General features: G+C 46.5%; 1 protein-coding gene and 1 pseudogene across 1 annotated transcript; both read right to left on the bottom strand.

Moving 5' to 3' along the window:
* Positions 1–472: 472 nt before the first annotated feature.
* LOC136467862 (isoleucine--tRNA ligase, chloroplastic/mitochondrial-like) lies at positions 473–15,350 on the bottom strand. Its single transcript, XM_066466660.1, has 22 exons — positions 15,147–15,350; positions 14,855–15,014; positions 13,945–14,099; positions 13,755–13,856; positions 13,604–13,673; positions 13,359–13,471; positions 13,078–13,146; positions 12,665–12,772; positions 12,046–12,190; positions 11,301–11,532; positions 10,919–11,205; positions 10,696–10,832; positions 10,229–10,376; positions 9,689–9,820; positions 9,105–9,233; positions 3,288–3,415; positions 3,056–3,220; positions 2,635–2,760; positions 2,120–2,193; positions 1,750–1,999; positions 1,202–1,381; positions 473–1,124 (listed from the first exon to the last, which is right to left on the bottom strand). Exons 1-22 carry the CDS (start codon positions 15,168–15,170, stop codon positions 882–884), a joined length of 3,177 nt encoding a protein of 1,058 aa, XP_066322757.1. The 5' UTR covers positions 15,171–15,350; the 3' UTR covers positions 473–881.
* Positions 15,351–18,326: 2,976 nt separating this feature from the next.
* LOC136466207 (norbelladine synthase-like) lies at positions 18,327–18,931 on the bottom strand (annotated as a pseudogene).
* Between the last annotated feature and the right edge of the window lie 5,689 nt (positions 18,932–24,620).

The raw sequence follows: 24,620 nt of genomic DNA, 5'->3' as shown, positions 1-24,620 counted from the left end.
GTGAGGGGAAGGGCGCCGCTAGGGTGGGGGAGGAGGCCACCGGGGTGGGAGAGGAGGACGTCGGGGTGGGGGAGTGCGCCGCCGCCGACCAGGGAGGCAGCCATGGCCACACGTCAAGGTAGACGTGGGGCACGAGCATGGAGGGGAGAAGACAGCAAGGGACTGGGTGCGGAGCGAGCGGAGTGAATCATCCATCCGTTCCAGACGTCTTAATTGGAGCATTACCGTTTACTCTTGGTGTAAAAGGGCAACATGGCATATATAAGCTGATCCTCAATGAAATAAACTTCCTAGTCTTGTGAAATTCCTGTATTCCAGGCCCTTAAACAATCAACAAGAAATTTCCTTCACAAGCACATTGCCAGCTCTGCCAGAATTGATGGGATAAGCAAATGCTTTGCTTCATGACGATCATGAAAGAAAACAGGTGAGCACAAGCAAGTGGTTCGAGCTGTTTTTTCAACACAGAATGGAAAGGAGAGATCACAATGTTGGTTTTGTCATCATATCTTGGGATTTGCATGAGTAACATTGTTGTTACTACATTAGTACATGGATTCGCCCCCTGATACGGTTTTCCAAAATTGATTTACAGGCCAGGAGTTTTGTGTACAAAATTATTCCAAACAAGCTCCCTCCCCAAGTAGTATGGAAAAGCGGTTTCCCAAGCTGACCGCAGAGTGACCTATGTATTAATTCAACAATCTAAAGTACAACTTGCTGCATGCAAAACTCTGGAGTTCCAGGCTACTTGCCACACACCTATACGTCTTTTGCCCCCAAGTGCATGGTAGCGTTTAAGCTCTCTCCAAAAGAATGAATTCCACCAAATGATCCTCAGAAAAGAGACGGTTCAATAGGGTATGTTGACATCACTCCTTTCAACTGACAGCTGCGGCGGCAGGTTGTGGCTGCAAATCAATGACACCATAACACCGACCACAAAGAGTAGGATGGTCATGGAAAGATCCAACGTCTTGGGTGTAATTCCAACACCTCTCACACTTTGCACCATCCGCACGAGTCACACCAATCCATATGTCTCCAGTGCGTGGGTTACTGAACTTTCCTGTGTATGGTACAGATGATGTAATTTCTTCATTTAGGATTGGAAGAACATCCACCTGCAGAAAATGAAGGAAACGTTAAGCATATTATGTGTAGATAGTGCAAGATGGTCGTTTTGAAAAGCATGTCTGACCTGAGATGTAATGAAGAGGCGATGCAGAGCGTCTGCGTCATTAGATGCAGAAGATAGCTCCTTCAGCTTTAATAGTGTATCTGAACTTTCGGTATGGACATAAACCTTCGCATCTAAGCTCGAACCAATCAACTTTCCAGTGCGAGCATTCTCCAAAATTTTGTTAACCTCTGACCTCAGCTGCATATACCAACATAATTTTACAATTTACATAATAAAGAATCAATTTTGAAGATAACCAAGTGCGCAACTGAAATATACCAATAAAAGGAGTTATCATGAATTCAAGATTGGACAACACACCTAGTGTATGATCAGCAAATTTAGTAGAAATGCTGACATTTCACATCACAAGAGGTTTATTATGGTCAAGTCAATTTTTTTTTCTTTGCCTGCCTGTTTGTTTAACCTCTAGGAAGTACAGATTTCTAATGCTATAGAATATGAAGCCTTATATATAGAATGAACCATATTTGTGGAAAGACAATAGAGCCACTTCTTTCTTTCCATTTTTTGAGGGCAAAAACTTGATGCAAAAACTTAAGTACCTCCAGGATAACACCCAGGAAATCAACATCATCCTTCGGGGATGAGAGCCATTCTTCATTCTTTTCTGGCCATTTCAGGTCAAAAACAAAGTTTGCAAGGGATCCATCCTGCAAGGTGTATTGAAAGGGTAGGTTCTGCCAGACATCCTCAGCTAGGTGAGGCATAATCGGGGAAATGGCCCTAACAAGGTAGAGCAGATGTGCCATGAGGACAGTCTGACAGCTTTTCCTTGTGAAGCTAAATCGGCCTCTGATAGGACAGAAATTGAATCATCAAAATTCTGAATCCATATTATAAAACGACAATAGCTAAGATTTTGATCCAATAGAATAAAATCAGGAATACTCCGTATGAGAGAAAAAGCCATACCCAACATAAAGCCGATCCTTTGCAACATCCAAATAGAAATTGGACAAACCAACAGTAGCAAATCTTTGAAGCGTCTGAGACATGGAGGATAAGAAGTCAGTAATGTAAAAGCATAAAACATATGTAAATTAGAGCATCCTGATCAAGTAACAGAGGAATTAGGAGTATATTAAGTCAGTACCATCAAACACACAACATAGTATCATGTCATGTGCTTATGACTAGAAAGTTAAGAAAGCTACAGAAACCCACAGATTCAAAAGGCCAGGGAGTTTATTGAACAACATATTGCCACTTTCAAGCAAAAACTATGTGATCAACAAGCATACTTTCTGTTTACCAGAAGCCCGTCTAAAATAAACCCAATGAAACCCTATCCCAAACACAGACTGCATGCATGAGAATGCACATGTACACATACTCGTTACAATGTAAAGTTCAAAGAAAGGAAAAAGTAGAAGGAAGAATAAGTCAAATATGTGAAATTGGCACAGACAAACAAAATGTAGACATACCTGATATACTTTATAGAATTGGTAACTTTCATAACTATCCTTCATGGAAGCCATGACAGTCTCCAGTTGGAAAAGTGCATACTTGTCAATTTTTGGCAGGTCATTGTAGGGCACAGAATTATCCGGCTATAAAAAGAAACATAGAGAAACAAACATGATTTTATAGGAAAAGAGATGTTCATTGAAATGGAGGTAAAAGAAACAAAAGAAAAGACAAAAGTAACAGTTATGAAATACTAATCCAAAGGACATTTTAGAATATCATCAGCTAAGGAAACATCTACTGAGATAATTCCCTGATCCAAGCAATATATTCCTTAACATATAGATCTAGCTCACTCATTCCATTCATGCTTTTGGCACATCGTTATCACTTATCAGAAAACAAAATGAAGAGATGTGTTTGACCACATGGACATACCTTCCAATCATGGAGATTCGACAGCAGAAATCGCATCGTGCCTCGTAGTTTTCTATACATGTCAGACATCTGGCGCAAGATTTGTGGACCAATCAACACATCGGTAGAGTAATCAACACTAGAAACCCATAGACGGAGAACATCTGCTCCATAGCCAGGTTCTTCCTGCACATGACCAATGAACATTTCATTCTGCGTAAGCAAAAGCAAAAAAGTTCTTTCAGGAACATACCCTTTGGTTTTTGCCACCAACAATGATTTTCTCTGGGTCCACTACATTGCCATCTGATTTACTCATTTTGAAACCCTTTTCATCCAGTACAAATCCATGTGTAATAACACTGGAGTAGGGAGCCTTCCCTGTTTTCTCATGGAAAAATTGAAGAATAGTTTAGTGTTACGGCGTGGACGGGTACGATGGGGAGATCGCAGGGGGGAGTGGAGTAGAAGGCTGGATTGAGAATTGGAGCGCAAAGGATATCGAGGAAGTGGTGCAGCGGGAGGTTCGCCGGCGGCAGTGGCAGAAGCGCTCGCAGCCACCGTCGAAGGTAACCCGCCCACCTTGGGAGGTTTATTCCTTCTTCGGTAAGATCTATTACAATCTCTAAGTGCCCTTTATATAATAGGTGCACTCCTAACAAACCAAAATAGATTTCCTAAATATAGATTTCCTAAATATCATCCCTTTCCTCTCCTAACTTAATCAGCCGAGCCCCTTAGCCACGGCTGGGCCTGGGCTGGCGCCTATACTGACGCCCTACAAAGGCGTCTATAACACTTCCCTCCTCCCCAACTCCCCAACAAACAGCTCGTCCGCGAGCTGGAATGCTGGATAGCGCTCCTTGAAGTCATCAATATCTTCCCAAGTAGAATCAGCTGCAGTCCGCCCTTCCCAATGAACAAGGAGTTGCCAGCGACCCCGGTTCAAGCGAGCACGCACCACTGCAGCCGGAGTAGGAATGACACGCCCATGAAGCGTGGATGGAAGAGGAACAATGGCTTCTGGAGGGTCCCCTTCATACTTCTTCAGCAGCGCCACATGAAAGACATCATGAATACGAGCCTTCGACGGAAGACGCAGACGATAAGCCACGGCGCCCATGCGCTCAACAATCTGATAGGGTCCAAAGAACCGCGGCCCTAGCTTGGAGGAGGCCGCCATAGTAATACCAACAGCTGTGCGCTGATGAAGGCGGAGCAGCACCCAGTCACCTACAGCAAACTGCACAAACCGGCGCTTCTTGTCATGGATCTCCCGCATAGTGTCCTGAGCCAATACCAAACGATCACGAATGTCCAGCAGGAACTCATCACGGTCACGAAGTTGGCGATCAACAGCAGCCACCCGAGCCGACCCAGGAAGATAGGAAACCATCGACGGTGGAGACCGGCCATACACTACCTCAAACGGTGTAGCGCGCAGGGCAGAATGGTAGGAAGTATTATAACAGAATTCCGCCCAAGGAAGCCACTGCAACCAAGAACGAGGCCGATCCCCTACTAAACAACGCAGGTACATAACTATGATACGATTAGTGACCTCAGATTGCCCATCTGTCTGTGGATGAAATGCGGAACTGCGTAGTAAGGTCACACCAGCCAGCTTGAAAAGCTCCTCCCAAAAATTGCTAGTGAAAACAGTATCCCGATCACTCAATAGAACATGTTGTCGAAGAAGGCACGAGCGACGGAGCTAGCTGAGTAGGGGTGACTCAGGGCGATGAAATGCGCCATTTTGGAGAAGCGATCAACCACAGTAAGAATCACGGACTTGCCGCCCACACGCGGAAAGCCCTCAACAAAGTCCATGGCGATGTCGCTCCACATGTTCAGGAATAGGAAGTGGCTGAAGAAGACCAGCGGGATGCAGGTGTTCGGTTTTATTACGCTGACAAACAGCGCAGCCTTTGACAAAGTCTCGAACCAGCCTATGCGCGCGTCGGTTGTAGAAGGATGCACGCAGCCTGTGGAGTATCTTCTGCGAGCCTTCATGACCGGCAGTGTGAGCCTCACGCAATAGTTGCGGCCAGAGCGGCGATTCATCAGGAACGAAGGGACGTCCTTGGTACAACAGCAGACCGTCCACCATCGTCCAGCCGTCAGGCGCGGTGCCAGCAATGATCTACGCCTAGAGTTCCTGGGCCTGAGAGTCACGCTGAATCTCAGCGCGCAGGACATCATAGATGGCGAACGAAGGCCCGGAGAGTGCACATGCAGCGACAGTACTGGAGTCCATATCACGGCATGATAAGGTGGCTGCCACCGTGTTCAGCTTCCCTGGTCTGTACTCAACTGAGAGGTCATATCCGAATAACTTGGTGACCCAAGTGTGCTGCGGTATCGTCGTTAGGCGCTGGTCGAGAATAAACTTCAGGCTCCAATGATCCGTCCTCACAGTAAAGGCACGGCCCCAGAGATAAGGCCGCCAATGGCGAACTGCCTCGACGAGACCAATCAACTCCCGCTCATAGACCGGAAGCTTGGCATGGTGGGGCGCCACAGCGCGGCTGAACAAGGCCACCACACCATCTCCTTGGTGGAGGACTGCACCAAAACCAGCCCCTGACGCGTCACAGTCAACGATGAAGCGCTTGTCGAAGTCAGGCAGTTGAAGTAGAGGGGCGGACGTCAACGCCCTCTTGAGCGACAGGAAGGCCTCCTCTGCTGCAGGTGTCCAGGAAAACGCCTCACGCTTGAGAAGCGTCGTGAGGGGCGCAGCCACACCACCATAGCCTGCGATGAACTTCCTATAATATCCTGTGAGGCCGAGAAACCAGCGGAGGGCGCGAGCTGTCATCGGCCACGGCCAAGCTTCCATCGCCTCGATCTTCGTTGGATCCATAGCAACTCCCGCGGCCGAAATGATGTGGCCCAGGTAGCCGACCGAGAGTTCGTCAAAGAAACATTTGGAGCGCTTGGCGAAGAGATGGTGCACGCGCATCTGCTGCAGCACAGTCCGCACATGCTGCAAGTGCTCTGCCGTCGAACTGAAGATCAAAATGTCAAAAAAAAATACAAGCACGAAACGACGGATATATGACTTCAAAATACCATTCATAAGTGCTTGGAAGGTGGCAGGCGCGTTGGTGAGACCAAAGGGCATGACGAGGAACTCGAAATGACCGCGATGCGTCCGGAACACGGTCTTGGCAATGTTGTCCGGGTGCATGCGCACCTGGTGATACCCGCTACGAAGATCGATCTTGGTGAAGAAACGAGACCCTTCAACTCGTCAAGGAGTTCATCAACCATTGGAATAGGAAACTTGTCCTTGATGGTGCTGTCGTTAAGAGCGCGAAAGTCGACGCAGAAGCGCCAACTGGCATCTTGCTTGCGAACGAGGAGCACCGGGGAGGAGAACGGCGAAGTCGACTCCCGGATGATCCCTTGCTACAACATATCATCGCACTGCCGCTCAATCTCGTCCTTGAGGAGCTGTGGGTAGCGGTAGGGCCGCACAGCCACCGGTGGGGAACCAGGGACGAGGTGAATACGGTGGTCATGGCGTTGGCTTGGAGGCAGCCCGCGCGGCTCCTCGAAGATGTCTGCATAGGACAGCAGCAGCTCCTCCAATATAGTTCGGGGATCGGCGATAGCATGGGCAGCCAACGCCTTGCTGCCCAGGCCAGTCCACCTGTGAGCACGCCCTCGGTACCAAAAGGCCATCGAGAGGGCGTCGAAGTCCCAAACGATGGGCCCCAAAGAGCGCAGCCACTGAACACCGAGAACCAAGTCAAAGCCGCCCAAGTCGAGGGCGACACAGTCGATGGAGAAGGGTTCCTCGTAGATGAGAACCTCCGTGGCAAGGCACACGCCGGGGCTGCGGACACGATCACCATTCGCGACCAACACGGACAGCCCATCACGTGACGAGACTGGCAAGCCCAGGCGAGCGGCCACCTCCGTATGGATGAAGGTGTGCGTGCTGCCGATATCAACCAACGCTTTGAGTGGAACACCCGCGATCGTCACCTGTAACATCATAGAGATAGCATGGCCGAGGCCAGTCAACGCGTGTAGGGAGATCTCCAAGTTTGAGATGTCGTCGCCGAGCGGGTCCTCCTCACCTTCCTCAAGCTCCATGAGGAAGACGCCCTTGGCCGCACACTTGTGATCCTTGGAGTATGGTTCCGGGCAGAAATAGCACTGCCCGTTCTGCCTCTTCTCTTGCATCTCGGCCGGTGTCAGACGACGAAAGCGAGAACGTGTCCCTTCTGGCTTGCCGTCCTGCAGACCAGCAGCAGAGCCCGTAGCGCTGGTCGAAGCCAAGGCGCGGCGAGTGGATGACTTCGGTGGTGCCGAGCTGTTAACAATGGAGGCCTGCTCTTGCCGCTGTTCATAGGCCCGCGCTAAGCTCATGGCCTGCTGCAGATTGACAGGGTGCTGCATTTCCACATCAGCAGCGAGCGGCTGTTCCAAGCCACCGGTGTAGAGATCAATGGTCGTCCGCGTGGAGAGGTTGTCGCAACGCGAGAGCAGTGCGAGGAAGCGCCGCGAGTCCTCCACGGTGCCCGTGCGGACCAGGGCCTTGATCTCGCCAACAGAGTTGGTGCGGATGGGTGGCCCGAAGCGAAGGTTGACGAACTCGACGAAGCGTGGCCAAGAGACCATCCCAAAGTCGCGCTCCATCTGATAGTACCACTCGGCTGCGATGCCATCCAGATGCAATGACGCCATCCACACCTTCTCATCCTCTGGCACACGATGCCCGCGGAAGTAGTTGTCACACTTATTGAGCCAATTCAAGGGATCCGCCTCTCCATTGAAGCTGGGAAACGGAATTTTGGGTGGGCGATGAGGCTCCTGGCGGCCTTCGACGTTGCCTTGATGACGGTCGCCGTGGTCGAAGAGACGGTAGTCGCGGCCTCCGCGATCGAATTCCCGGCCGCCCCTGTCCCGGTCGAAGCCGTAGAAATCGCGGACGAAATCACGACCGCGGTCACGGTCGTAGCCGCCCCGGTCACGCGCGTAGGGGCCGCGCTCGAAGTCACTGTCGCGCCCGTAGTTGCGTCCGTAGTCGGCCACAGAGTCGCGATCGATGCGACCCGGCTCGCGATGACCAAAACGATCGCGCGGGTCCAGGAACCGCTCGCGATCGCGCAGAGTCAGCGCACAGATTCCTCCCAGGCGCGGTTCGGATCCATGTCGTCGTCATGAGCATCACCGCCTTCGCGGGTGTTGTCTCTGCCGGCGCGGATGTCATCCCTGCCACCCACAGCATCATCCATGGCAGCGCCCTTGCCGGCATCGGCCTTGCCAGACTCGATGCGCGCCAGCTGCTGGTCATGGGAGTTGAGGCGATTGGTGATGGTGGTGAGCTGACCCAAGATGCGATCCAATTTGGCATCCATGGCCGCAGGATCTTGGGTGCCGGACATGGTGATCGATGCACCCGTGAAGGTCTCTGATACCAAATTGTTACGGCGTGGACGGGTACGATGGGGAGATCGCAGGGGGGAGTGGAGTAGAAGGCTGGATTGAGAATTGGAGCGCAAAGGATATCGAGGAAGTGGTGCAGCGGGAGGTTCACCGGCGGCAGCGGCAGAAGCGCTCGCAGCCACCGTCGAAGGTAACCCGCCCACCTTGGGAGGTTTATTCCTTCTTCGATAAGATATATTACAATCTCTAAGTGCCCTTTATATAATAGGTGCACTCCTAACAAACCAAAATAGATTTCCTAAATATCCTCTCTTTCCTCTCCTAACTTAATCAGCCGAGCCCCTTAGCCACGGCTGGGACTGGGCCGGCGCCTATACTGACGCCCTACAAAGGCGTCTATAACATTTAGACAAATGGAACTTTAGATGGAAAAAAAAGAGTTAGAGAAAAAGGCTATTATTATTTCACACTACAAACATATCATAGAAAAGCAAACAATATGGGTGGCAGGCTTTCCACACTTCTACATAGAAAATGTTTAAATAAAAAAAACAAGAACATGAAATTGAAAAGGCATGGAAATTGTTTGTAGGAAAAGATATAACCATGGAGGAATCAGAAAACAATGACAAGAAAATAACTTTTAAAACTAAAAAAAGAACACAAATACCTGTAGTAGCAATGCTAGTCAACAATGAGCTCTGGAACCATCCACGATGTTGATCTGAACCTTCAAGATAAATATCCGCAGGAAAACTAAGACCGTCCCTTTTTGCTAAAACAGCTGCCCATGAAGAGCCTGAATCAAGGAAAGATATAGATATATATAAAAATCAATTTCTGATGAGAGATGATTGTAGAACTCAGAGGATTGATGCAGTAAAAAGTACAAAAGCAGCATCAACCATCAATGTACAAGATAGCAACATCACTTTGACACTTCAGCTCAATTTTCAGGATATATAGAAAAAAAGATAGATTCAAGTCAAAGAAAAAAATTCCCTCCAATCTTTTCTATTTCATGTTTCCAAATTTATATCAAACCAAAATTTACATAATTTGACCAACAATATTCAATATGTTATCACACAACCAAAACTGGACATATGAAAACTATAGTACTAAATGACCACTAAAAATACTTCTACAGCATTACTGTATCATCATAATTCCCCGACAAAATTAATTCTGTCCATTGGAAAAACATATCACTGAGCTATACATTTCAGTAGAGGAATAATGAAAACAATGTACCAGAGTCAAACCAAACATCCATTGTATCAGTTCCCTTGCGATATTCAGATGCTTTGTCCCGATATCTATCTGGAAGAAGTTCCTCAGTTGTCATATACCACCATGCATCGCTACCTTTCTTCAATACAATAGCTGCACAAAATGCAACATATATTTATTCGAGCACAAGAAAATAACACAGAATTCTTTCCCCAAAAGAACCAAACTATATCCAGCACTTGAAATATAAGCCTGCCAAACATTGGGTTGTTCTATAATAATGTAGAGAACTACAAATCTCATAACAGTCGTCCCATAATGGATGGACATGTCAATTGAACTTTCTAAGGATGCAGCAAAATGGTTCTGAGACTGAAAGATAACACATCATTCAGTTAATGGTTTGCTCATAAAAGCTCTTACAGGGTTACTGCCTAAAACTTGGTACCCTCCTCAGACACCAGCAAACAAGACTTTTGGGCATGCAACTGCTTTGGCAGTGATGATGTTCCAACCACAACAGAAATATCGCAAAGAAATGCAAGAAATAGACAGATATACCCTTGATGTGTTCAATAGTTTCTTCAGTTATAAGAGGTTCCTGTGAGTCCACATGGTAAAAAACTGGAACAGGAACACCCCAAGTTCTCTGACGTGAAATACACCAATCAGAACGGCTAGAGGTCATGGCAACAATCCTGTTTTGCGCCTGGGAACATCAAACCAAAGTCATGAAACATGGTCTTCTTATATCAAACAACACAAGATAGCAGCAATAGAAGTAACAAGCAGTAGTATTTAATCATTGCAGATTGGCAGAGGGTTTAAAAAGGAAAAATAACTAAAAAATATTACATAGTGCCAAAAATGCAATTACTTGGTCACAGTAAATGGGATCAAACAATCACTTACACTCAGAAGACATAATTCAAGACCAGTGGACATAAATAAGGAAAATAATTTCAGGATCTGGCATCAAACATGAACTGACAACTTAAAAAAAAAAAGAGAGAACCCAACTTAAATACCTGAGAAGGAACCCAAGTTACTCGTCTGATTGCATCCATTGCAGCATTACGGAAACCATCCACAGATGCAAACCACTGCTCAGTTGCTCGGAATATAGTTGGTTCTTTAGATCTCCAGTCATAGGGGTACTTGTGTTCTGACAACCAAGTGAAACTAATCAGTCAAACTTCTATGATAAAATTGGAAACAAAAGAACATGAAGACTATCGTCAAGTTACTAACTGTATGGCTCTTCTAAAATGAGTGAATACTGTTCATCCAGATACTTCACAACTGCAGTATTGCCAGCCCCCAGGACAGACAAACCACTGAACTGTCCAGCTTCAGCTGTGAAGTTCCCTTCATCGTCCACGGGAGAAATAATAGGAAGCCGATACTTCAAACCTGTTATGTAGTCTTCCTGGCCATGGCCAGGGGCAGTATGAACAAGGCCAGTGCCCGATTCAGTTGTAATGTAATCTCCTCCTAGAACGACGGAACATTCATTGCCATTCACAGGATGGGCATACCTGAAGGCACCAAGCATGGCATGAATAAGCACATATAGATGGTTTAAATAAAAGCTGAGCAACCATTATTGAGAGGTGCAACACAAAAAACAAACCTGCAGTGCTCCAAGGCAGATCCGGGAAATGATTTGTGGACTACAAGCTTCACTCCCCATTTGGACTCAAGATTTGTGACAAGATCAGAAGCCACAATAACGAACAATTTTCCTTTCTCAGAACTCAATATATTTCCAACTTTTCTTTGTTTACCACCAGATGTTGACTCACTTTCAAATACAGACTGTACCTCAGCTACTGCATAAGTAAGCTCCGGGTTCACAGCAACGGCTGGTAAAGGAAGGTAGAGACAATTTTAGACAAGTTATTATATTTCCTAAATATTTAATCAAAGGAATACAACAGATAAAAGTTAGCAGACAGGCAGATCTAACTGCAACGTTGCACAACGAGCATGTTTGTTTCAGTAGCAGGATAAGCAGATCAATCATACTTACAAGTTCCCATGCAATTAGTTTCCATATGATATATCCATCTTTTGTGCATTTTACTAGTTTACTACACAAAATTGTAGATAGAGATATTGTTTGTCGAACTGAATAGAACAAACTTCACATGGGGAAAACTTAAACAGTTAAGAGCTATGCCATTTACTCCTTTGATAGTTAAATCTCATGTTTTTCCATATACAAACAAATACATGCACGCTGAATACTCTATTTTCAGCTAGCAACAAGTTTAAATTTCAAAGATAACTTGAGGTAGCTCTCATGATATCTTATTTAAAAGGTGTCTCTCACTGGATGTTTCCCTTAAAATAAAGCAAACAAGGCATCACCTCACCAGCATTAGCCGGAATTGTCCATGGAGTGGTGGTCCATATGGCCAAAGATACATTTGGAAGAAATTCGTCTAGCATCCCAGATTTAGATGGATTGGTAATCTTGAATGCGGCATATATGCTTCTGGAAATGTGATTTTCGGAATACTGGAGAAGGATAAAAGGGACATATATGAGGAAGCAAAAACTATGGACAGATTTACCAACACAGTGCATGTCATATGTTCTTCAAGAGTATCAAATATACAACAAGAAAAGAATGCTTAGGTAATTACTTTCCATTTTATCCACAAACAAGAGACATGCAGATTTAGGATGCGATCGGAAGAGGGGATCTGTTCTACAAATATTAGGATTTGAATCCGAATTCCCACTATCCAAACAAACTCAATTTCAACTTCACGGTGTCACTATATTAATCAAATGTCTCTTTTTCTACAAATTGGAACAGAGCTATGCAACTTATTAACCGAAAGAGCTTCAATGTTCTGTTTCCTTGGTTTAAACAAATATTACCAGAAATATCCACCCTCAGGAAGCACACTTACAATGACAGAATCAGAACAGTTAAGCATTTTTCCTATGTATTCGACAAATTACAATAGTGTATTCCATGCATACCTCCAGTTCAGCTTCTGCCAAAGCTGTACGTGATGATGGACTCCAATGGACAGGCTTCCGTCCTCTATAGATATATCCTTTCATAACCATTTGACCAAACACTTCCAACTAGCATAACAAAATGGATAAGAAAATGTAATTACTTTTGTTCTGTAAGATGTTCTAATTGCAATGGAACATGCTCATCATCAGAACATAAAATTTACAGTACACCATACTGTCGATGCATATTTGCTGGCCACACAAATAGATTTAAAGAAAGAAAATTAAATGCACTAATCTAATGTTGTCCAGAAGATAAGAGATACGGAAAAGAAAACTCGAGTAATGTCAGACCTCCAAGTTCTCATTTATGTCAAATACACATTAATATCATTGCCATATTCTGTAAAAGCAGGTAGCAGATAGAAAACCTGAGCAGCTTCATATTCGGGTGACAGAGTTAGGTAAGGGTTGTCCCAATCGGCCCATACACCATACCGCTGCAAACAGTAGACTTATTGCTTAATTACACGATACAAAAGGCTAAAAAATGAAAGGCTTGCATCGATCAACAGAACAAGAGCCACAACATGAATTTGGCTTCTGTTTAGAAAACTGCAAACACACGATAAAACATCACCAAAACAGATAGCATCTGCTGACAAGTTAGATCAACTTGCTATTAAAAAAATTTAAGGGATGAAAGGACTACCTTGAAAGATTTCATTTGTGCATCGACTGTTGCTTTAGCAAATTTTGCAGCCTTTTGCCTTAATTTTATGGGTGTAAGAGCACTCAAAGTTTCCTTATCCATTGACTTCAAAACTGCAGAAAATAATTAGCAATTACTTGGTCAGTCTCATGTATGCACAAAAGTTTGCAGCTGTTACTCCACCAAATCTAATAAATGAGCATAACTAGATGAACTTATATAGATCTTTGTACAAATGAACTTGCCTTTTAGTTCTATTGGAAGGCCGTGGCAATCCCAACCAGGAACAAAGGACACTTTATGATTCTGAAGCAGCTGCATACAGAAAAAAGCATAAGCAAAGCTGTGATTCTGAAACACTAACCGAGCAACAGTCATATGAACAGCAGTTAATACCTTGTAGCGATTTATAAAATCTTTGAGGATTTTATTGAGCGCATGGCCCATGTGAAGATCACCATTAGCATACGGAGGGCCATCGTGGAGAACAAATGCAGGCTAATCAATCATCCAAACAGAACAAGCAATTAAATCAGATTAACAGATCTATTAAATTTCAGGTATGTACTTGAAGATATTGACTCACCCCAGTGTTCCTTTCAGATACCCTTTTCAGAACCTGATTCTCATCCCATAACTTTTGGAGCTCTGGCTCCCGTTGTACAGAATTCGCTCTCAGCCCAAATGTTGTTTTCGGAAGATCCACAGTGTGCTTATATTTTCCATCCTCTTGTTTTGCACCTAGCAAGAGCAAACAAGCCAAACTCAACTCTAATACTTTGTTTCTGACAATGGAAGAAGGACTGATTGCCAGAGCAGAGCTCAAACTGTCAATTATCAACAAACTGCTTTGTTTTTTTTTTTATTTGAAACAAATCAGATCAAGTTTATGGGGATAAGCAAGCAATGACATATGGAAAAAACGCCCAGTGATGAAGGTGCTTGCTTAAACTAATAAATAACAGTAGTTTACTATCTAATATCTATGTTCACCGAGACAATGCTAGCTATGAAGAAATGAGTCAAATATGAATAGATTTCGAAATAAACAAAGCCATGATAGTTGCAAAAGTTGTCACAGTTATAACATCTTTCAATGTAAACTGACTAAATAGAAGAACTACTCATCTGGATGACATAGATCACAATGTGACCAAATCCCTAGCCCAATTGTCTATGTCAACTCCTGATCATCTAAATCAAATTGGCAAATTCATCTCACAGAACCTCACCAATCCCAAGCTTCACAGCCAAAAAACAAAAACGGAAAATGCCTTCAGCAAATTACCGCAAGCACAGAACGCTCAAAGCACCTACGTCAAAACTTTACCCTAAATTCGGCTACTCCGTTCCAATTAAACTTCAAAAGTACCGCAATACCATAGAAACGGGCATCGATTCCTCATCCAAAACCCTGGCCAAACAAACCTTCACCAGAGATGAAGTTCTAAACAGCAATGGCAGAACAAAAATAACGTGAGAGCGGCGGGGCTGACCCTCCGCGGCCTTCTTTGCGGCCATGACGGGGCCCCTGAACCTCCGCTTGGAGTTCGACGGGGCGGCGAGGCCGCCGCTGGACTCGGTGCAGAACGGCTGCGGCCACGGCGGCGCCGCCAGCCTGCGGAGCGGGAAGCGACACCGCTGCGTGGAGAAGACCTGCGAGAGAGAGAGAGAGAGAGAGAGAGAGAGAGAGAGAGAGCAGGGGGAGGAGAAGCAGCGGGTATAAGTAAGTCAAGCCTCGCTCTATTAGGTTCTCCTAGAACGGAAGGAGTCCGGGGCGGCGCTTACGCGGCAGCATGAGGCGGCGTCCATTCGGCGCCAGCCGCGACCGCGAGGGAGGGAGAAGGCGGAGGTGCGGGGGCGGGACCCGCCCTGTCGGCGGCGAGGCGGTTTTGTACGGAGCGGGGAATGGTGGTGGCCTAGTGCCGGCTACCGGGCACGGGCAGCGGGGGATAAGGGGGTTGCCGAGGGACTAGGGACGGAGAAGCGAGGGTGGCCGGAGAAGGGAGGGCGGAGGCGGAGGCTTGCGCGCCGTAACGCTGGGCCCACCAGCAGCAGAGAGGCTGCGGAGTGGGGCCGGCTGTCGTGGCGTCTTGTGGGGCCCGTTATCCAGTGAGGATGAAACCCTCACCGGCTGGGCTGGGAACACTTGTCGAATCCACCACCCATGCTTCTGGCCCACGGGCCTGTCCATGTCATTTTGGGCCAAACTTGATGGGCTGGTAGACTGGCAGCGAAAGCTGCTCGGTTTGTGAGCCTGCGGATGGGCTGTTACGGCGGCCTCTCGAAGGCTGACAGCGGCGTGTGGGCTTTTCCTTTTTTTTTGCACAAAGTTTTCCTCATTCGTTTTTTTAAAAAAATACTCCATCCGCGGGGACGACGTCCCAACGGGTATTTCTTCCTCATTCGTTTTGAAACAGGGATTTACCAGTTTCCCGTTTCTCTTTTTTTTTATTATTGTTACAAAGGCCGGGGAAGTATGAGTGATTTCCGAGAAAGAAACTGCGACGAACTAGTTCTTACTTCCCAAAACAAAGTATATAGGCAACTACAAAACGTGCAAATGTTGAACTCAAATTACGCAGAAGCTACCCGTGCATGTACGTGCGTGCCCCCTAAAAACGACGGAAGCCGTGCACGTTTGTGCCATTGAAACTAACTTAACATAAACAGGATGTTTTAGCCTAAACATGATCAATCTTATGCAGAATTAGATGATTATAAGAATTTACCAGGGTCTGAACTCGGCATGGGCGTCTGTGTAGATTTGTAATCGTAGTACATGCTGGCGAAGATGAAGTAGAATCGAGTAGTTCAACAATCTGAGAGCTAAGCTAATTGCCCTCTGTTGATGAAGATCAGATCGTGCCGATATGGGGAACGCCCTTCTGGTCGTCACCAGTGTAAATCTGGATGTGTAGATTGTGTTTCTAATAGATTGGTTTGGCGTGCTTTGCCTCGTTTGGGACGAGCTCTCACTTCTTTATAGCACCGTGAGTTCAGGACCGGTTCAAAAAGGATTTGGATCGAGCTACCGTGTGGATCACGGCATGGAGTTATCAAATATATTATATGGTAAGTTTAACATGTTGACATTCCGACACATCGCACCCCTCGGCTATCTGAACGGACTCGATGGGCATCCTGATCGGCAGACGAGTTGCCAATTTCCTTTGTTGTTTTCGCGTTATATAAACTCACCTTTCGATGAGCAATGCAATTCAGTCGTCGTATATATACGCGTGTATACGCGCCTACGCCGGCTGATGGAGCTAGCAGGCGACGACGTCTCGATCGGCAGCTGGATCGTACTCTCCATCCGCTCGCGTACTATACATGTCTTGGAGACTAGGACTATATCCCAAAAGTCCAAAGGCTACTCAAACCGGGACTAATAATAAGCTACTCTTCTTCCAAGTCCAAATTATAATACATTTTTAGCTTTTCTAGATATATTATTTTATATTCAAAAAGGCTAGCGTCCAGATGCCAGCGACTGCTTCACGTAGGCATGCTGCTGCGCCCGCGCGCACGCCTACGCCTGCTTCATGTGGAGGGCCCGCGCCGCTCTGTGTCCCACGCCTCTCTGTCTCGATCTGCGTCCGCATGGTTTCCCGCGCCTACCGCTCGCGCCCTCTCCACACCCACGCGCATGCAGGTGGGCCCAGCAGCTGTAGCAGACGGTCGCTGCAGATGGGTCCCACTACAACATGTGCAACATACGTCCGAAACACATTTGCAACATACGTCTGAAGCACGAGGAAAACACGTGTATAGCCATTGCAAAACATATACAACATCTAGATGAAGCACTTGCAGCATACGTGCGAAATATATGCAACATCTGAATGAAATACTTGCAACATAAGCGTGAAACATATGCAACACCCAGATAAAACATGTGCAAGCCATTGCAACATATGCAACATCTCGATCTACAATTGCAACATCCACATGAACACACTTCCAACATGCATATGAAACACATAAAACATACGCTTGCAACATGCGCTTTTCAGCGCAACATCTTCTTACTGCTTATGCGAATCAAGGCTCGTCGACACGGAGCTCGATGCCACGAAGGTTGCCGGTGCGGAGCTCATCGGCGGTGAGGATCTCGGCGACGCGGAGATCGCCTGCAACACGTGGCTCGTCGGTGACAGCACGCACAGAGCTCAGCGACTTAGATGCCGGCGGCAGCGCGCGCAGAGCTCAACGGGGCGATTGAGGCTAGCGAAGAGGCGTGCGAGCTGCGGCGAGGGGTGAGGAAGCCGATGGATGGCCGATTTGGACGGAGGTTGCAAGGAGGAGGGCGCTCGGAGGCACCGGAGCTAGCGGTGGCCGTGGAAGCTGAGTGGACAGCCATTGCGCTCTTGAGGAGAGCGAGGGTGAGCAAATGGGAGAGGGGGAGAGGGCGTCGGCTTGATCTCCACAGATGCGTGAACCCGAGGCGACGAGTAGGGGCGCAAATGGAGCATGGCGGCCATGCATCGGGCGTGTTCTGTACGTCCTGGACATCCTTCCTCTCCCTTTTGCTTTGAATGGAGAGACGAAGGAGAGAGACTAGATGGAACTGGAAAGGATATTTGTGTGGTGGTAAAATACGTGGACACCATTAGGCCATGTAGCGTCCGGCGTCTGGGTGCGAGACAGACGCCCGCAGTAGAGCATTATCGTATATATTTAGATACAGTGGTGGAGAGAAGGGGAGGCGTGCAGGGCCGCCGCACCCCTACCCCTATCAATCGATAACATAAAGAACCATGTTTTTCTCCCATGTTTTTTTCACAATATCTGAACAAAAATTTGTCTATACACAATACAATATAATAAGTCGAAAGTACAGTCCATATAACATATAAACATCCCAGAGGGATCAGCATGACGAAGAACAAAATAGTACGGGAATTTGCTCTGACTTGGCTGCAATCTTTTTGAGTTAAATTTGGGTACTTATTCTTCTGAAGTTTATTTGGGGTCGTGCTTGGGACTCTTCTGATCTTCGATATACTTGGTGATAGCCTCAGCCATAGAAGCCAAAGTTCCCGTAGCAACAAGGGAAGCATTGTTTGCATGCTTGGCATCAACTTTATACTCGATGGTCGATCTTATAATGGATGTGCCATCTTTTTTTTCTACAATCTCTAATCGCACTAAATATTTCTGAAAGCCAAGATCTAGAAATCCTCCTTCAATCATTTCTGCCTCGTTGATGTACTTTTCGTTGTCTCCTATGGTGAACTTCTCCTAGAAACTTTCTAATTCAGAAGCTCCAAGCAAAATGAATCAGCAAAAAAATTACGTGAAGATGGGACCCTGAAATAACATGATGTTGTATTGTACTTTACTGTTCTGAAGCTCAATTGTTGAGAACCAAACCTGCAGGAGGGGAGGTGACAAGCAGGATTGTCCCGACGCCACCATTTCCCTCTACAAGTTCTATCTTTGAGATTTGAGAACAATTGTGGAAGCAATTGGGGGACTAGTTGATCGAGCAGAAGTCTGCTATAGACCTCCCATAAGTCGGCACCCGGGAGGTCGGTTTCAAACTCATTGCAGAGCCTCCCTTCCATTGCTCTGCGTGCTCAGCTCTCTGGCGCTGCTATGGAGTTCATGATGTTAGAAACTTCTTTTAGGTAGGATCCGTTTGCATCCCTAGAATTAAATTCTTCTAATAATTATAATTGAGATATAAATTAATTAAGCTAATATAGTTGTATATGATATATATATATATATATATTTATTTATTTATTGTTAGGCACATAAGGGACATACTTATATGTTGTATTTCTATGGTAGGGAAGTGAGTTGAAGAGTGTGCTATAAGTTGAAGAATATAATTATAACATAGTGATCTATAGAATCCATTTCTATCTCTCAGCTTATGAATTTGAGATAAACTTATTTATGAGCTTCAGAACGTTATGGAATGTCAAATTCCAATCAAATAACATAATTTATTATGTAGATTTTAATTTCTCCAAAATGAAGGGATCCAAACGGCCCCTTATATTAATTTTTTTCTTTTGCGGATATTAAAATATTGAAGTAAATAGCCGTACGCAATTTTGTAGACCACAAATATATGCCATGTTCGCTTGGCTAATAAGCCATGGCTAAAAATATTGTTGGCTTATTTGTTGTGAGAGAAAAATATTGTTCGTTGACTGAAAAAGTATGACTTATAAACCAAGCGAACAGGTCGATAAATGACAACATTGTGTACATGCGACTCATTTTTTCTCTTATGTAAGAAAGGTATTTTGTCCTTTTCTAAGTTAATATAAGGCATTGGACTTTCGCCATCTTTTTCAAAATTGCTTATGGCCATGATATTGACATTATATACAAAGTACTTTCACAGTCTAATCTAATGATATCATATTTATGTCATATATTGACAAAATTCAAAGTACTTATTAATTATTCAGCCTATTCGCTAGTTGGTTTTTGACTGATAAGTTCAGCTGATGCTGGTTTATCGTAAGAGAAAAACACTATTGACTGGCTGATAAGCCTGGCTGAAACCTACCCCGTACGCACGGCCCCCGCGTCGCTCTTTGTGACTCGGGCAGCGCCGCTCCTCCACACGCCTCCGAGCCCCACGCTCCCATCCCCGGCCGCCGCAGGAGCTCGACGCCAGCAGGCCGGCCGAAGGCAGGGATGGCGGCGGCTGGCTCTTCCCCCCTTCTCCTCCATCCTCTCTCTCCCGGAGGTGCTCCCAAGTTAGGGATTCTGGCCATGGCGGAGGCCTGCATGGGGCGGCGGCCGGCGGCAGGATTCCGGCCTACCATTCCTAGATCCGGCGTCCCCTAGGCTGGATCTGGCCTGTCGGCGCGCAGATCCGTGGTGCGGTCGCAGGAGGCAGCTGCTGCGGCGTGGTGGTGCGGTGGCAGGGCTATGGTGCAGCGGCAGTGCGGCGGCGGCGCGTGAGCCACGCGGGCTACTCCGGTGGCCCAGCTGCTCCAATGGTAGTGGCTCAAGGAGCTGCAGTCAGCTTTGAGGCCGGACTAACGCGACTACGGCGGTGGCTCGCTCCGGGCTGCCAGTGGGCAGATCCGCTGCCACCTCATCCAGAGCGCCCGGTGTCGGCGTGCAGCGACCGCGAGGCGCCCGACGACGGCGGGCATGGCTGCGGGGTGCTCGGTGCTGGCATACGACGACAGCGGGCGCACCCGTGGATTGTTCGGCGCAGGCGTACGAGGCAGTGCGCCTGGCTGCCGGGCTAGCCCGCTTGCGCCCTTGCGTTTGCTGGCTGTCGGGGCGTTATCCGGGGCGCGCGCACCCGGGCGGCCGCTTGGGCTGGCGATAGCTGCGCCGAAGTGCCACGGCTGTGGCGCGGTGGCCGTGAGGAGTCGACGCCCTACGCTAGTGTGCGATGTTGGCGCCGTGGTGGCATGGACGGCGACGACCTCCTAGTTTTCGTGTCTGCGGCGCCATGGCGGCGAGGCGGGCGAAGGTCGAGCGGGACAAACCAGCCTCTCACAGTTCGGTGACAACGATAGTGAAGGCGTCCTCCGGCCTAGGGCATGCAGCCCTGTCGACGGGCTCGATAGGAAAGGCTGCTGTAGCTGGCACGAGCTGGCCACTGTCGTGCATGGGATTCAGGGGCTATGGCGAAAGCTTTACGCATTCTTTGGGTCGATGACGGCGACGCCTTCTGGCGCCGTTTACTTCCTTAAAAGCGTCTATCGAAAGCCCCTCCTCTCCTTGCGCGGCGTGTTCTTCCTAGGTGTATAACCTTGACCTTCTGGTCAGGCGACGACGGCGTCGATGACGTTGTGCCCCTTATTGGAGGTGTCACTTTGGAAGGTTGTGCCCTGTCTGTCTATGGTTGCAGCCGGTGTCGTGGCAAGAAAGGTGGAGACCTAGCTAAGGATTCGAGTTATTGGTGTCAACGGTGGTGGAAGGCAGCCAGGAGGAGGGCATTGACACAGCGAATGGAGGGCTTGGCGTCTGTTTGCCAGTGGAGGGCGACGGTATGGAGAGATCATGTGCCAATTGCGACCACGAAGATGGCGAGGAGGACGGCGTGGATGACGCCCACGAAGTTGTCGAGGAGGCTGACGTGGGAGGTGGTGGCTAGCAGATTTGCATTCCTGAGGTGACCTGCGTGGAGTGGCAGCGAGCGGTCTCGCTTAGCGGCGATCGTTCTGGTGCAAGGAGGCGCTCTAGTGGCTGCTGGAGCTGGCGTGTGGCACTTCTACCTTCGTTGAGGCAGCTAGGTTACTGGAAGCGACAGGGTGCGTGTGTGGATCTCGATGGCGGGGTCGACTTGTTGAGTGCGAGAGGCAGCCGCCCACAATTGGGTTGACAGCTTGCAGCGGACCACAGCGGCTTGCCCTGCTTGGCAGTGGCTAGTCTGGTGTGGGACAACGTCTTCAAAGACGGCGCAAGCGAGCTCAATTACGGGAGGGCTACACAGCTTTGCAGCGGGCTATCTTGGTGTGGGACTTGGTCAGCAACGACGGCGCGAGCGGTTTGAGATCCGCGCGTGTTGATGTCCTAATCCAACCGACCGAGTTGTTTTTTTCATGTTTTTTTGTTGTTGTTGTTGCCTAGTCTGGGTTCATCTTCTTTTTAATATAATCGGCAGCTCTTCTACCTGATTTGTTTCAAAAATTAATTGTTGAGAAATTTAAATCTTCAACTAATTATGGATTATTTAGAATTTCAAATTTGATATGTGCAAGTCTTACCAAAAAGGAGGAAGTATCTATGCGATGCATTGGATGAGGACATGACATTATATTTCACTTCAACATGATTTGTTTTTTAGTCTTGTCTTGTCTTGGGCTAATTGCTTCTTGCCTTAGCACGCTGTTTGAAAGCCACTACTCAATAATATTGAGCTGGCCAATAATCCTACATCTTGAAACAAATGTAAACAAAACAAAATACAACACGACAGGTTGTATGCTCTGTTGTTGAGATGTCAATGTCAAACCTAGAGTCTGAGTAGGCCACTCAAATCGAAGCTACGATTATGTGGCTATACGGGTTTACCGCTATGTACCACAAAATGCCATTTTGTTATCTGAATATTTTGTCCTTATTCTGACTCATTGGTTCTGGCCAAGACATGCCTGACAGCCTGAGCAAGAGCAATCCCAAACTTAATTGGGCTGGTGGTGCCTTGACGTTTACGAAGGGCCAGTCTTCATCCCTCGGTGTTGCATGACCGGTCTATGTGACTCTTATCATAATAACATTACCCCTCCTCCCAGATTTTTTTTAACGCCTTTTTAAACTAATTTAAAATCTAACACTGTTTAAATTTTATTTTGAAAACTAATACTTTTGATCACGTCTATTTTTCTGGCGCGACGAAATACCTATGGCACGGCAAGAGATATAACGTGACCGAATCGCTAACCGGATGTGGCACGCCACCGATCAATCTTGGCGCGGCAGTGAACACGGCAAGGCGGCATCTGATTTAACACGGGTAAAGCCTGCACACTGCAGCAGAAGGCAGCAGCGCGGTGGAGTGCAGTAGCATCTCTCCTCTCACCACTCACCAAGCAGCAGCATACTCGTAGCTCGGCTGATTTTAGATGATTAAATAGTGTTTTGTGAGGGAGAATAAGGACTGGAACAGCCGAACGTGGAGATGCAATCATCTAAAACCAGTGGATTTTCTCACATTTCCCTCACCTCTCTCTTCCCTCGCGTCACTTAACAGTGGATTTTCTCAGACTTTCAAAATGCAATATCTCACAAACCAAAAGTCCATTTTATAAATCGTTTAAAGATTATTGCTGAAAATAATGTGCCAAACAAAATGAGATCCAACAAGGATACGTTTTAACAAAGTTTTCAAATGTGGGGCCCATGTGCAACTTTTTTTAGTGTAAAAATATAGTCAATATGGGTTTTGTTTTATAAATTTAATTGCAAGGAATATTATAGTACACACAGATCATAAAAATGATAAACTGCTTAGAAGATATGGCCATTCAAATTTTCATAAATTACAAATGTTGAAGCAGTATCACCGAAGATGTGAAACGACGAGACACCAGCACCAGCCCCCCGGGCCCCGGCCTAGCTAGCTAGGTTGGTCACCACTAGTACTCTAGCAGGTTCATCCGTTGCATCGCAGTTTGGGCCTGGTTTAGATTACAAGTTTTTTTACTCTCTTTTTATCACATAAAATCTTTGAACACATGGATAGAGTATTAAATGTAGATAAAAAAAATAACTAGTTACTCTCTCCGTCCCAGAATATCTGTCGTTCTCGCTTTCCGATAAATAACTTTAACAAAATATATATTAAAAAATATTATTATTTATGATACATAATTAATATCATTGGAAAGATCTTTGAATCTAGTTTTTTAATAAATTTATTTGAAAACATAAATATTGCACATATTTTGTATAAATTGAGTCAAAATCATGGCACGGACACCGAAAACGACAGATAAATTGGGAGGAAGGGAGTACACATTTGATTGTAAATTACGAGACGAATCTTTTAAGCATAGTTAGACCATAATTAGATAATAATTATCAAATATAAACAAAAATGCTACCGTGCCAAATACTGATTCCTAACCTCAATCTAAACCATGTCTTGCTATGTGTGCCGTGTACGCACGCGTGGCGGCCGGGCGACGTGACGGCGGGTCGAGTCTAGGGAGGGCCCGGCAGCGGGTCGAGTCTAGGGAGGGCCCGTGCCGGATGGCGAGCTGGAGCGTCGCGTAGCGTTGCTAGCCCGCTGGGTGAGGCAGCTAGCTGCTTTATTAGTCTACGACTCTATGTGATCGTGAAGCTTCGATCAATCGCTCGGATTGAGATCGCCGGCCAGCTGGCCGGGGCTGATTTGATGTGAGCCACGAGATTTACGGCTGGTGATAATCGAACGTGGCCAACGAGATATCAGGGCACTCCCAACGAAAGAAATTAGTAGTTTCTATAATATAGGATACTACATTAAAAAAATATTATTTTTCAATTCATGGTTTCTATAAATAATAATTATTTTCTTTTTTTCTCTCCCAACTCTATCTTCTTTCTCCAATAGGAGTGCGGCACGAGTCCGTCATAAACTGGTGGTTTCTCCTCAATGGCGATTTCATAGTTTCTTGGTGCATTGGGTCAAGAGAAGACCTGATTTCTTCATAAGGAAACTATTTCTATGATTTTTGCTCTCTTTCTTTATTAATTACGTTGCCATGTCAGCGTTTTGCCTACGTGGCAAGTCATTTAATAAGGATAGAAACCATCATCAATACACTATTGGGACTGCCCTCA

Source organism: Miscanthus floridulus, chromosome 7, assembly GCF_019320115.1.
Source record: "Miscanthus floridulus cultivar M001 chromosome 7, ASM1932011v1, whole genome shotgun sequence".
In the NCBI taxonomy this organism is placed as follows: Eukaryota; Viridiplantae; Streptophyta; class Magnoliopsida; order Poales; family Poaceae; genus Miscanthus; species Miscanthus floridulus.
The sequence above is the reverse complement of the archived record's forward strand: the minus strand, read 5'-3'. Positions and strand labels throughout refer to the sequence as shown.